This window comes from Tamandua tetradactyla, chromosome X, assembly GCF_023851605.1.
Source record: "Tamandua tetradactyla isolate mTamTet1 chromosome X, mTamTet1.pri, whole genome shotgun sequence".
Lineage (NCBI taxonomy): Eukaryota > Metazoa > Chordata > Mammalia > Pilosa > Myrmecophagidae > Tamandua > Tamandua tetradactyla.
Window position 1 is genome coordinate 6,461,631 of NC_135353.1, and position 13,829 is coordinate 6,475,459.

A 13,829-nucleotide genomic window follows, 5' to 3' on the forward strand; every position below is an offset into this window, starting at 1 on the left:
AATAAAAAAAAAGAAAAAAAAAAAAAAAGAAGTCCCAAAGACTGCCAATGCAGCCTGCCCTGAGTGTGGAGCCACGTGGCCCCAAAAGGTGGGGGGAGGAAAGAGGAGAGCACCTCTGCGCTTCAGTAGACTTTATTCTTTTCCAACCTCGTGTTTGCAGATGGTGCTGCAGGATCCTAGAGAGATGAGGGGGCGAGGTGGGTGGGCATCTGCACACATCACACTGGGCCGGTGGTGGTGGAGTCAGAAAGAGGGCGCCGAAGAGCGGCGGTCTTTGGAGGGCCCCCCCCCCGCCCCGGCACCCTGCAAGGAGATGCCCACGGCCCCTCCTGGCCCTTCAAGTGCCATCGGAGAAAGGCCTGAAGGCCTTGGAATACAACTGCCATTTGGAGGTGACCCAGGCCTGCCAGTCGGCGGTGGTGGTGCTCTGCCACTTCTGCCAGGCCAGCACCCCGAGCCCGAGCAGCAGGAGGGTGGCGCATGTGCGCAGGCGCGTCTTGACCAGGGCCAGGGGGCAGGAGCACGCGGTGGACACCAAGACCAAGAGGACGGTGGTCAGCATGAGCAGCAGGCTCATGAACTTGAACAGGAACTCCTGGGGCCAGTATCTGACCTTCTGCATCATCTCCAGCTGTGACACTTGCTGGAGCGTCTCCAGCTTGGCTACCCGGCTCTTGAAGGTCTCCATGACCTCCTGCAGGGGACAAAACAACGTATGCTCACCCAGAGGCCGGGCCAGCAATGGTGGCCGTTTCGTGGCCACCCAACATGGATTGCTGAGTTGACTGTTTTTAGGAAGCAAGTTAAGAAATCTGAGCGCCTACTGAGAGGGGCCAAGAAATCTGCCACTAAGGGCCCCGTCTTGGAAGGCTACACTTCCTCACGCTGTTGTCTGGGGCCCAGTTTCCCCTATGACTGAGCTTCTCGGGGTGAGACAGCTAAGCGAGGGCAGGAGTCAGAGCTGAGGGAGCAGAGCCCAGTGAGGCTGGCTCGTCAACAGGGGAGGGAAACTTTTCGCCAGGACCCAGGGTCTAAAGCAGTGGTTCTCCCAGGGTGGTCCCTGAACCAGCAGTGCCAGCATCCCCTGGGGACTTATCAGGCCCACCCAGATCCACCGACTCAGAGACTCTGGGTTGGGGCCCCGCAGCCCTTCTTCTAACAGGCGCTTCTGATGCCACACACACACACACACACACACACACACACACACACACAGAAGGCGCAAATCAAGGCAGCAGAGCTACCAAGCAAAGGAAGCTGGATGGCGGCAATGGGATGTGAGCCTGGAGACGGAAGCTTGCCAGCCCTAAGTGTAGGCCCTGCATCTTTCTCTCGGCCCGGTCCTGGCAGGCTCCCCGCTGAGGTGCTCACCCATATCTCCTTGGTTCTCTCATAGGACAGGTAGGCCATCTTCTCCTCAGTGCAGGCCAGGTTCTGTTTGAGGTGGTAAATCTCATCCAGGTGCTCCTGCAGGTATTTAGTCACCTGTCCTTCAATCAACCTTTGTCTTGGGAGCAAAAGAAAAAGCAATAATACTCCTTGAGGACCATGCCCAGAGCTCGCGCTGATGGTGAGCTGTCCTGCATCTGGGCCGCCCACCTTCCTCCTCTCTTCCCAACCTCTAGTCAAACCTACCTGCTCCTCCAGGGCTTCCTGGGAGCACCCCAAACACACACACACACACACACACACACCCTTAGATTCATCTGTATTTTACTTACATTTAGTTTTAAAACAACTGTAGAGAAGTTGTAGCAATTCAAAGCTAAACTAGATGTGTGGGCTATTAGATACCATATATACTCCCATATATATATGGCATACAGTAGTAGGTCAATAAAAATCTGTTGGATATAGGGATTGAGCAATCACAAAAGACCACATATTGTTTGATCCCATTGATGTGAAATGTCCAGAATAGGAAAATTGATAGAGATAGAAAGTGGATGACTGGTTTCCAGGATTGAGGGCAGGGTTGGGGCTAATAAGTTTGGGATTTCCTTCTGGGGTGATGAGAATGATCTGGAATTAGAGTGTGGTGGTTGCACAACACTGTATATATACTCAAAACCGCTGACCTGTAGACTTTAAAGGAGTGAATTTATGGTATGTGAATTATAGCTCAATAAAGCTGTTATTTTTTTTAAAAAAAACAATCCCCAAAAAAGGATTATGGTAATGGTTGCACAACTCAGGAAATGTACTTACTACATGTAGTAATGTTTTGCTTTTTTTTTAACAGCTCTATTGAGGTGTAATTTACATACCATAAAATGCACCAGTTTAAGTGTACCTTTCAATTATTTTAAGTACATTTACCGAGTTGTGCAACCATTGCCATAATCCTTTTCTGGGGATTGTTTTTTAAAAAATAACAGCAGGGCTTGGAAGCGGTAGCAAGAAAGCTTGAATGGAATCGTGTAATATTTTATTTCTTTAAAAAAAAAGATTTGAAGCAAATATGGCCAATGTTAAGATTTGAGAAAGCTGGGGGTGGATGTACAGGTGTTGAGTAGGTGCTTTCCTCGGATCTCCCTGGCTTGGAGAGATTTCCTAGTTAAAAACCCTTACAGAAGCTCCTCGTTTGGGCGCTGTGCAGGACGGAGGCCAGGTGGCCAGCGAGGGGACTGGAGGTCACACAGCGGAGAGCCAAGGAAGGCTTGGCCCAGCCGGCGGTGGTGACACCGGGGAAGAGGAGGGGCGCTGGGGGGTGACGGAGAAGACAGAGATAGAACGGCTGACCCCGGACATTTGGAGATAGGGAGAAAGTGTCAAGGCTGGGGGCCGTGCTTCTTGGCCTGGCCGAGCACAAGCAATGATGCTCTCCTCAGAGACAGGGGAACGGAGAGGAGGAGCAGGCTTCAGAGGAAACTCAAGTTCGATTCGGTCCTGCTCTGGGGGCTTCACAGACACACGCGCTCATCTGGCTGAAGGCTCAGTGGTGGAGAGCCAGTGGCTCAGAACCCAGCCCGACTGAAGGCCAAGGCCTCGGAACCCAGTTCAAATACTCCATCAGCCTCTGCCCTGGCTCCCTGTTGAGAAGTGAGTCGGCCAAAAAGTCGACCTGGACTTCTGCTCCCAGAGAGGGGAGGGGACAGGGTGTCTGTCCCAATCACATCCTCGTTACTATCTTTTCGTTTACATGAAGGACCTAGCCACGAGAGTATTCAAGAGATTTGCTATGTTCAAGTCTAGAGTCGTGAATATATTCTTCGGGGATATGAATGGATTCCTGATTAATATATTCATACAAACAGACACATTAATATATTCTTGATTAGATTTTCAAATAAGAAGATATTAATAGATAATGTCATTACAAGAATAGACTCTGTCTGCCCTGCTCTCTGCCCCCAACCTCCATGCCCTCTGGGAGCAGCCTGAGCTGCCACATGGCTGACTTTCATCCCCTCTTCTTCCCTGGTCCAGGACACCCCTCTGGCCAGCTTCCTACAGTCACAAAAGCAAAGGGAACCCTCTGGAAAATGCCCTTATGAAGACAAAATGGCAACCAGTCAACCGAGATGCCATCCAAATCTTCCAAAGCTGTTAGAGCCACTCTTTCCAAAACAAATCATCCTAACTTCGATCATTCTGTCAGAAGAGGATATTCTTAGCTGATGGGCTTCCTGAGAGTTGGCTTTCGGCAAACTGGGCTGGAACTTGGAGGAAAGGTCCGAAGTGGAGAAAGGGCCGTAGGTGCGGACAGCGGGTTAGAGCTGTGGGAGGGGATGAGTTCCCCCTTGGCAACGGATAAATGGGGGCACGTGGCGGGGCAGGGAAAGACCACTGAAGGAGAAAGGAAGGAACAGCCAGAGTCGTTGGAAAATCACGAAAATCCCAGGGTTGCCTGGGAGCCAAAGTAAGGGAGCATATGAAGATGGGGAAAAGGGAGAGAAGCATCAAATATTAGCGGACACTGAAACAGGGAGGTAGGTCACTCCCCATGCATGTGATGGGGCAGAGGCCAGCAGCTGGGGGTTGAGGGATGAGAGAATGGGAAATAAGGAGGGTGCTGGGACAGAAGATGGTAACACTTCTGAAGCTTCGCTGGGAAGCCAGGCACCATATTTGCTTGTTGAAAGAAAGAATTTAATAGAGAGTGCGGGAATAGAGCTACATGGATGAGAGGCTTGGCTCATAAAGTCCCCAAGGAAGCTAGCAAGGATTGAATGCAGAGCTCAAGGCGAGGCTTCCTCTTGGGGTGGAGGCCTGAACTCACCACAAGGGCGGAAGGGAAGAACGAAGGATATGGAGCAGAGGTGGTGAGGGTGGTAGGAAACTGCTGGCCTCTGTTTTTCTCCATGAAGTCAGAAGAAAGGTTGCAAAGGATGCTGGCAACAGAGTGGTGGACTTAAGGGCCATGGGATTTACCAGAGGAAACTGGGGTGGGGTGGGGGGAGACAGAGAGACGTGTGGCCAACTGGGCTGGGAGATTGGCCTGGGGGTTAAATCGCCCTGGATTTAAGTCTCCTATTTTGTGTTTCAGACAGCTTGATGATGGTGATGATAGAGTGGTAGTGATAACAGTAATCCTTACCCATTAAGTTTGTTTAAGTATTAAATGAGATAGTACATGCAAAGCGCTTGGCACCATATCTGGCAGAGAAAAATGCTTATTAAATGATTAAAACGTGACTGGGTCAGAGTTCCAAATGTCTTAGTAAAGGATGAAGTGTTGATAAAGGCAGAGGGAGAGATCCAAGAAGGACAGATGGGAGCTGTGGCTGGAGAACAGGAGAGTGGCGTTTAAATGTCCCATACAAGGAGTATCCGAGGAGGGGCTGAGGGATGGTGGTGTGACAGTGGAGCAGGTGACTGAGAGGGAGTGGGCATGAAGGGCACGGGCCCCGAGAACCTGGGGTGGTAAAAGTTCCCTTCTCTATTTAGCCCCATAAAGATGTTCCCTATCACCTGATGGTGGCAGGGACGTGCCAGCAGTGCCATAGCCACCAGCAGCCACTGTGACCCCTGGTTCTTCTTTCTGACCATCTCAGATGACTCAACAGCCAGTAGGACTCTGCTGTGCTTCCCTTTTTTTTTCTTAAGAAACAAACACGGATGCATTCTTTATTCTGAATATTACGAAAGCCTTTAAAATTATGATTCAAAATCCCATTGCAATAAAACACTAATAAACACAACTACATGGAAATTTACAAAGAATTTGTATGGCCTTTAGATGCAAAGTACTCTGACAAATGACAAACTGGGAGAAAATATTTTTGACTTAAAGGAGAGAGACAGAACTCTTAACAATTGAAAATAAGCTGAAAAATCTGATAGAAAAAAATGGTTTAAAATCATGAAAGTTTAAAGAAAAAATACACACATAGAATATTAAAATATGAAAGATGCTCAGTTTCACTCACAATATGATAAATGAAATTAAAACTATGCCCCTTTTCACCAGTTGACAAAATTTCAAAAGTTTGATGACACACTTCAAATTGGTGACACTCTCCCCAAAACTTATGCAAGTTGCTGGTAAGAGAAGTTAGCACTATTAACAAATCTACATATAAGTTTACCCCTTGATCCCCAAATCCCAATATTAAGAATTTACCTTAAATTTACATCTCCAAAATCATGACATGGCACATGCACAAGGTCATTCAATATGGGATTCTTTATAATTCTGCCCCCCCCCCCTTTTCTTTTGACATAGGCAGGCTTCGGGAATCGAACCTGGGTCTAGGTGAGAACTTTGCCACCAAGTCACTGTTGCCTGCCCTGTGCTTCCCTTTTGAGGGGCGGCAGAACTCCACTGGACCAAAATCTCCAAACCTCTAGGGCCGATCAGAATCAGAATCAACAGCAGAACTTGGTGACTGGTTGTAAGGAAAGCGGAGAGAGAAAGAATGACTCAGATTCTTGGCATGGGCAACTGGTGTCATTTACTGAGATGATAAAAACTGGAAGGCAGGCAGGGTCGGTAAGGAAAATAGGTACAACTCAACTCTGGGGCATGCCGAGTTCACGATGCCCTGTGAACCATCCAGGTGGAAATCCTGAGCAGATGTGTGGAGAAAGATATGGGCTGTGGGGCGCAAACCTGAGAACTGGCAGTATCGAGATGGTAACTGATGGTGTGGCTGCTTCCCCAGGGAGAGCAGAGAACATGAGCCCTACTGGGGGAGGAGAAACTAGCAAAGGGGATGGGGAAAAAGCAGCCAGAGAGAGAGGAGTAAAACCAGGGGACTGGGATGTCACAGAAGCTGAGGAAGGCAAGCGCGTTAAGAAAGCAATTGTCAGCTGTGTAGAAAGTGCCTGAGTGCTTAAAGAAGAAAATTCCTGAAAAGCATCCAGGGTGTCTCTAACAGGGGGGACTTTCATGATCTAGGCCGGAAGGGTCGGGAGAGAGAGGAAGCTGGAGGTGGAGGTAAGGGTCCAGGGATGGTTTTCTTGTTGCTTTCTTGGTTTTGTTAAGATGGAAGATGTTAAGAATTTCAGCAGAATATTAGGAACCATTTTTAAAAAATGGAGATTCTAGAACTGCAAAATGTATTAAACAGTCAACAGGTGGGTTTAGGTGGAGATTAGATCCACCCCAACAAAATATTAGTGACCTGGACGAAAATATTCACAACAAAGCACAGAAAGACAAAAGGATGGAGTGCACAGAGCACGGGGATAGAGAGCAAAGAGGCAACATACCTATTGTGGTAGTTAGATTCGGGTGTCAACTTGGCCAGGTGAAGGTGCCTAGTTCTATTGCTGTGGACATGAGCCAATGGCATGTGAACCTCATCTGTCGCTGATTACATCTGCAGTTGGCTAGGAGGCGTGCCGGCTGCAATGAATGGTGTTTGATTTCATTGGCTGGTGCTTAAATGAGAGAGTGCAACGTAGCACAGCCCAAGCAGCTCAGCATACCTCATCTCAGCACTCGTAGCTCAGCCTAGGCCTTTGGAGATGCAGAAAGGAATCACCCCAGGGAAAGTTGTTGGAACCCAGAGGCCTGGAGAGAAGGCAGCAGAGATCACCCTGTGCCTTCCCATGTAAGAAAGAACCTCAGTTGAAAGTTAGCTGCCTTTCCTCTGCAGAACTATATGTTAACTAAATAAATCCCCTTTTATTAAAAGCCAATCCATCTCTGGTGTATCGCATTCTGGCAGCTAGCGAATTAGAACATCTATAATTGGAATCTTAGAAGAGGGGGAATGAAAGAATAGGGCAGAAGCAGTACTTGAAAACTCAATGGCTGAGAATTTCCAACACTGATAAAACACAACGAACCACAAATTCAAGCAGCAACAGAAACCCCAAGGGGAATTAAGACCAAGAAAATTACAGTGAGCATCATGATAGCAAAACTGCTCAACACGAAAGGGGGGGAAATAAAAGCCTGAGGATGTTCAAAGGAGCAGCAGTGAGAACGGTGGCTGCCTTTTCTGCAGAAACAATGGCGATCCGAAGACAAAGGAACCATGTTTTCAACGTGCTGAGTATTTCAAAGACTAGAACCGCCAACCTAGAATTCTCTGCCCAGTGAAAACATCCCTTAGAAGCGAGAGGGATCTGTATGACGTGCATGAAGCAATAAGGAAACACTGACTGGCTATTTCAAGATAATAAGAAATTGTGCTTTTATAAAGTTTTAGGTGTAGTATTTTGGTTTTATTTAAAAAAATAATAAAAGATTCACCCAGAGAGGCGTCGAGCAGGGGCTGGGTTTGAGAGCATCTCCGGAGCCCGGCGCTGCCCACGCTGCTGCTGTGAAGCTGGACAAGGAGAAGCTGGAGCACCCCCCCCCCAGGGGTCCCAGGGCACCACAGCTCCACAGAAAGAACTGGAGCAATGTGCCAGGCTCCTGAAGCAGAAGAGGCTTCCCCTGGGGTGCACCCAGGCCGATGTGGGGGCTCTCCCTGGGTCTCCTCTTTGTAAAGGGGCACAGTCAGATGACCACCTGCCTGTCTGAGGCTCTGTGGCTGAGCTTCAATAACATGTGTAAGCCGCGGCCCCTGCTGCAGAAGTGGGTGGAGGAAGCTGACAACAATGAAAATCTTCAGGAGCTGTGCAAAATGGAGGCCCTCCCGCAGGAGGCCAGAAAGGCAAAGCAGACCAGCGTGGGGAGCCAGGGTAGAGGCCACCTGGAGTCCGTGGCCCAGTAGCCCAGCCTGGCCAAGGGCACGGCCCGAGTGTGATCTGTGACCAGCCTCAGAAGGGTGAGTCACCAAGCAGTGGCTACTCACACAGTGAGAGGAGTCTGAGGCTGCTGGGTCTCCTTTCCCAGGCGGACCAGGGTCGTTTCCTCCGGCACCAGGACCCCACTTTGGTAACCCAGGCTATGGGGGCCCTTGCTTCGCCACTCTGTCCTCCTTCGCCCTTTTTCCTGAGAGGGAAGCTCTACCCAGGGGGCCAGTCTGGGCTCTCCCATGCATTCGAACTGAGGTGCCTGACCCTTCCAGGAGTAGGGGGCAGAGGGAAAGGAAGAAGCTGAGGAAATGGGTTCCTGGGGGTTGTAACCAGGACTTCCAGGATTAAGTTCTACCTTCACTAAGGAAGGACTTGGGAACACAAAGGCTGGGGAGCAGGGAGATTTTGAGAAACCGGTTGGAGGGAAGGTGAAGTTCAATGATGCTCTTGATTTTAATCCCATTACTTTGTTCATAAATAAAGAATCCTAGGACACAGGAAAAAAAAAAAGAAAGATTCCTCCACTCGCAGTATATATCCCAAAGAATTAAAAGCAGGGATTGAAATAGATTCTCGCCCACCGATGTTCATAGCAGCATTACACACAATTGCCAAAAGGTGGATGCAACCCAAGTGTCCACCAACAGATGAGTGGAGAAACAAAATGTGGTACCTACGTGCAGAGGAATAGTATTCGGCCATAGAAAGGAATGGGGCTAAGACCCAAGCTACAATATGGAGGAACCTTGAAGATGTCATGTTGAGTGAAAGAAGTCAGATACAAAAGGACAGCTATTGTATGACCTCACTTATATAAAATATCTAGAAGAAGCGAATTTATAGAGACAGAAAGTAGATGAGAGGTTACCGGGGGCAGGAAGGAAGGGGAATGGGGCATTATGGCTCAAAAAAGTGATGTGAAAGTTTGGGTAATGGATGGGGTGATAGTGGCACAACATTGGAAATGTCATCAAAGCCACTGAATTGTACACTTGAAAAAATGGTGAAAGTGGCAAATGCTATTACATATATATGTAACCACAATAAAAAGTTTTTTTAAAGACTCATAGTTCAGGTACACATGGAAATATTTATAGATGAAATGACACAATGCCTGGATTTGCTTCAGCATAATAGGGAGAGATAAGCCCTTTGGACAGCAGCTAAGACTTCTGGTCAGGGCTCCTCACAGATGCAAAAATGTGGAGGAGGCAAGTTCAGGAGAAATGGAAATTCTGCCACCTTCTGGTCAACCCCACCTGGGCCTACAACAGAGGCCTAAGCAGATGCCTGGCCAAAAAAAACCAGCTCAAGACTGGAGCCCTGGGACTGAGGTCTCAGAGTAATGGTGAAAGGCCTCTGCTAACCATGGCCTTATGGTCCTGAAACTAGTTCCAAATGAACTGCCCAGAGCCATCCTGGGACACAGCAGCCACAATTTGGAGGCTCCCAAGGATTGGTATCTAGAAGGAAAGAGATTTGGAAGGAGGGTCCCAGGCATACTCACTGCGGGGGTGTCATGTTCAAGGTGGGCCATGAGAAAACATCACAAAGGCCATCATCTGGGGATACAACCAGAAGTGCAAAGTCAGAATGCACTTCTTGCCCACTGGGTACTTGAGCGGTTTCTGATCTCTGAACCCCTCCAGCCACTTATGAAGGCAATATGGAGGAAAACCTTCAGATGCGTGGAAGTGGTCCTAGAGAGGGTGCTGGAAAATGGCAGAGAACCAGAGCGACCATGTAGGAGGAGAGGTGGAGGGGGCAGCAGGGATGAGGCACCCACGAGGCACTTCAAGAAGAGGAAGGCAAGACCAGTTCAAAGTGTTGACCAAACCCTTCCGCTCTCCCACCCAGGGATGGGGCTGCACTGATGACTTCATTAAGAACTCTAAAGTGTTCATTTTAATCTTTCAAGTACTTAGTTCGCAGATAAGTGGGAGAAAAGGGCTATAGATTGAATTTCATGAGCATCTCCTTAGGGTGAAAGACAAGCGATGATTGTGTTAATTCTCCCAACAGTCCGAACATGGTGTGATGAGTATTCCCTCCGCTTCACAGATGTGGAAACCGAGGGTTGCAAACTGGAAGCACCGGGTCTAAGGCCATTCAGAAAACACCTGGCTGGGGTGGGGCAGCAGGACAAAGTCTGCAGTCAGCCCACCTGACCCTGTCTTGATGTTCCCAAGACCCAGTAGATACGATCTTGGGGCATGTGGTGGAGGAAGGGATGGGCGGCCCAGTGGGAGAGCCAGGTCCCTTCAGGAAGGGAGAAAAGATGCACATGGAATCATTAATTAAACATTCACTCACAGAACCGCCATCTTATGCCCAGAAGCTGGTGGCTGGCTGTGACCCAGATGAACAAGGAACCTGTCCTGGGTAGGCTTATTATTTTATATGATTGAATTCATACCTAAATGAGATCATTTCAGGTGGTGAGAAGTGCCACGATGTAAAAAACAGGGGAGTGAGAGAAAAACTAATTGAGGACATCAAATTGCATACCTCATCGGAGATGAGCATACAAAATATGTAAAAAGCTCTCACAACTGAACAACAAAAAGACAAACAGATCAAGATGGTAGAGTGAGAAGCTTCAGGGCTCCATCCCCCACACAGAAGCTTTAAACAACTAGACACCCCAGACGAAGACTTTAAAAAATTGGCCCTCTCTCTCTCCAGCCAACACAACAAGCAAACTCACTGCCCTCCCCCTCTCTACATGGGACATGACTCCCAGGGGTGTGGACCTTCCTTGAAACATGGGACAGAAATCCTAGAATGAGCTGAGACTCAGCATCAAGGGATTGAGAAAACCTTCTCGACCAAAAGGGGAAGAGCGAAATGAGACATAATAAAGTGTCAATGGCTGAGAGATTCCAAACAGAGTCAAGAGGTTATCCTGGAGGTTATTCTAACGCATTAAATAGATATCACCTCGTTAGTCAAGATGTAATGGAGAGGCTGGAGGGAACTGCCTGAAAATGTAGAGCTGTGTTCCAGGAGCCATGTTTCTTGAAGATGATTGTATAATGATATAGCTTTCACGACGTGACTATGTGATTGTGAAAACCTTGTTTCTGATGCTCCTTTTATCTACCTTATCAACAGATAAGTAAAACATACGGAATAAAAATAAATAACAGGGGGAACAAATGTTAAAATAAGTTTAGATTGAAATGCTAGTGATCAATGAAAGGGAGGGGTAAAGGATACGGTATGTATGAATTTTTTTCTGTTGTCTTTTTATTTCTTTTTCTGAATTGATGCAAATGTAAGAAATGATCATAATGATGGATATGCAACTATGTGATGATATTGTGAATTGCTGATTATATATGTAGAACGGAATGATCATAAGTTAAGAATGTTTGCATTTGTTTGTTGTTATATATTTTTTTAAATTTAAAAATTAATAAAAAAAAGAAAAGAAAAAAAATTGGCCCTAAGGATTTTGTTGTCGCAAATGGCTGGGGAGGGGTGATAGGCCAAAAAATGCCCCCCTGAGACTCCATGTCCCAATCGCTGGAAACTAATATGGGTGCTACCACTATCTAGTGGATAGGGGGCAGGAATGCTGCTAAACATCCTACAGTGTAGAGGACAGCTGCCCCCATGTCAAAGAATTGCAGGCCAAAATGTCAGTCATGCCCAGATTGAGAAAACGTGGGCAAGTATGACAAAAATTGGAGTTTAAAGACCACCAAGCTGTGGTTGAGTGAGACTAAAATGTAAAAGACTGACTGTCCAAGTGTCAGCAAGGCTGTGTAGCAACTGGCACTTTCACACACTGCTGCAGAGAATGACTGCAAAACTGTGAGGCCATGTTGGAAGACAGTTGGGCAGGTCCTTCAAAAGTTAAACATCCGCCTACCCTAAGATCCAGCAGCTCCACAGAGGAAAGCATGTTTTCACAAGAAGATGTGTACCAGAATGTTTGTAGCAGCTTTATTCATGATAGCCTCCCTGCCCCAGCAGCAAGTGAGTGGATTAAAAAACCCCATACACATCCGTTCCAAAAAGGAATGAACCAATGAACTAGTGATACGTGCTGCCACTTGGATGACTCTCGAAACAAGTATTTTGGATGAAAGAAGCCAGACACCAAAGGCTTTGTAATGTATGATTCCATTTAAATACTAGTTCAAGAACAGACAAAACTTAAGCCAGAGTGACAGAAACCACAAAAGTGATTGTCTATTGGGGCGGGGGGGGATGGCATTGACTGGAAGAGGGTATGAGAGAACTTTCTAGGGTAATGGAAAAGCTCTTGATTGGGACCTTGGTGACATACCTTTGTCAAAACCCATTAAATTGTATGCTTAGATCTGTGCATTTCACTGGAAAAAAAGTTTACCTCTATGAAAAAATGTTTACACATTTTTTTTTGAAGAAGAAATGGCATGACCATAAAATATGGTGATCTGGGAAGACACTTTGAGGGGAGGAGACTAGAGTAGAGCCTAAAGGGACAAACTGGGAGGAGGCCACTGCAGGGAGAGGTAAAGGTAAGTTTCAAAGCCCTAAGGTAAGAAAGGAAATGAAGGAAGGGTTGTGAGGAGTCAAGAAGGCAGCGTGGACAGAGACCATCCCATCATCAAGATGAGCCTTGAGCAAGTTTGTACCATGGAAGTTAGGTCCAGGGACCTAGGAGTGTGGTAAGAATCAACGTCATCCTCAAGGTCGCTTTTCTCCTAAGGCCAGTTTACTCATTCAACAAAGGTGTCCCAGCAAGCACGATTTCCCAGGCACTGAACAGAGCGCTGGAGCTACAAAGGTGAAGAAGGAGCTACAAAGGTGAAATCCAATAGGTTGCCAATGGAATCAGGGGCAGGCCGGCCTCAGACAGTAAGGATGGTTCTGCTGCTACCCCTGCCACATCCAGGGTGGGGGTGAGCTGGGCCTGGCACCCAGCTCCTCACAGGACCATCAGGTACTGGTCAGCCAACCATCCTGCAGGAGAGAGGATGGCCAGACCCCACCATGGTCCCTGGACCTTACAAGACTCTAAGGGGTTTCCCATGACTCCCCTGGGAGTACTCAGGATGAGATCTGGCTAGTCAAGACTTTTATTTCAAGACTTGCTGTGCTTTCCTAGGATGCCATCTCTTTTACAAATGGATATTTTTGGAATTTCTCAGGCCTACCTGATCCGCAAAGATATTTCATAATAGGCCCTCTCTCTCTCTCTCAGGCAACTTGGCAGGTGAACTCACTCTCCTCCCCTCTACATGGGACATGGCTCCCAGGGGAGAGTATAATTCTCCCTGGCAATGTAGGACAGGACTCCTGGGATGAGCCGGGACCAGCATCATGAGAATGAGATTTTGTCATTTCTCTCTTCGCCAAAAGGTGGAAGAGAGAAATGAGACAAAATAAAGCCTTAGTGGCTGAGAGATTTCAAACAGAGTTGAGAGGTTATCCTGAAAGGCTATTCTTATGCATTATATTGATATCCTTTTTTAGTTTGAGGTGTAGTGGAGTGGCTGGAGGCAAGTACCTGAAACTGTTGAGCTGTGTTCCAGTAGCCTTGATTCTTGAAGAAGACTATATAACTTTTAAAGCTTTTACAATGTGACTATGTAATTGTGAAACCTTGCGTCTGCTGCTCCTTTTACCCAGGGTATGGACAGATGAGTTAGAAAATAAGGATAATAAATAAATAAATAATAGGGGGAATAAAGGGT

General features: G+C 47.3%; 1 protein-coding gene and 1 pseudogene across 4 annotated transcripts in view; one reads left to right on the forward strand and one right to left on the reverse strand.

Moving 5' to 3' along the window:
* Nucleotides 1-124: 124 nt before the first annotated feature.
* The window catches only part of TEX28 (testis expressed 28), an 85,101-nt gene continuing 71,396 nt past the window's right edge, over nt 125-13,829 (reverse strand). For all 4 annotated transcript variants that reach the window (XM_077146665.1, XM_077146666.1, XM_077146663.1 and 1 more), the window contains 2 exons: nt 1,372-1,507; nt 125-694 (listed from right to left, as the gene is read on the reverse strand). In XM_077146665.1, the coding sequence (XP_077002780.1) occupies nt 338-694; nt 1,372-1,507 (493 nt within the window). In that variant the 3' untranslated portion in view covers nt 125-337. The remainder of the gene's footprint in view (nt 695-1,371; nt 1,508-13,829) is intronic.
* On the forward strand, nt 1,549-8,393 carry LOC143670892 (POU domain, class 5, transcription factor 1 pseudogene; annotated as a pseudogene).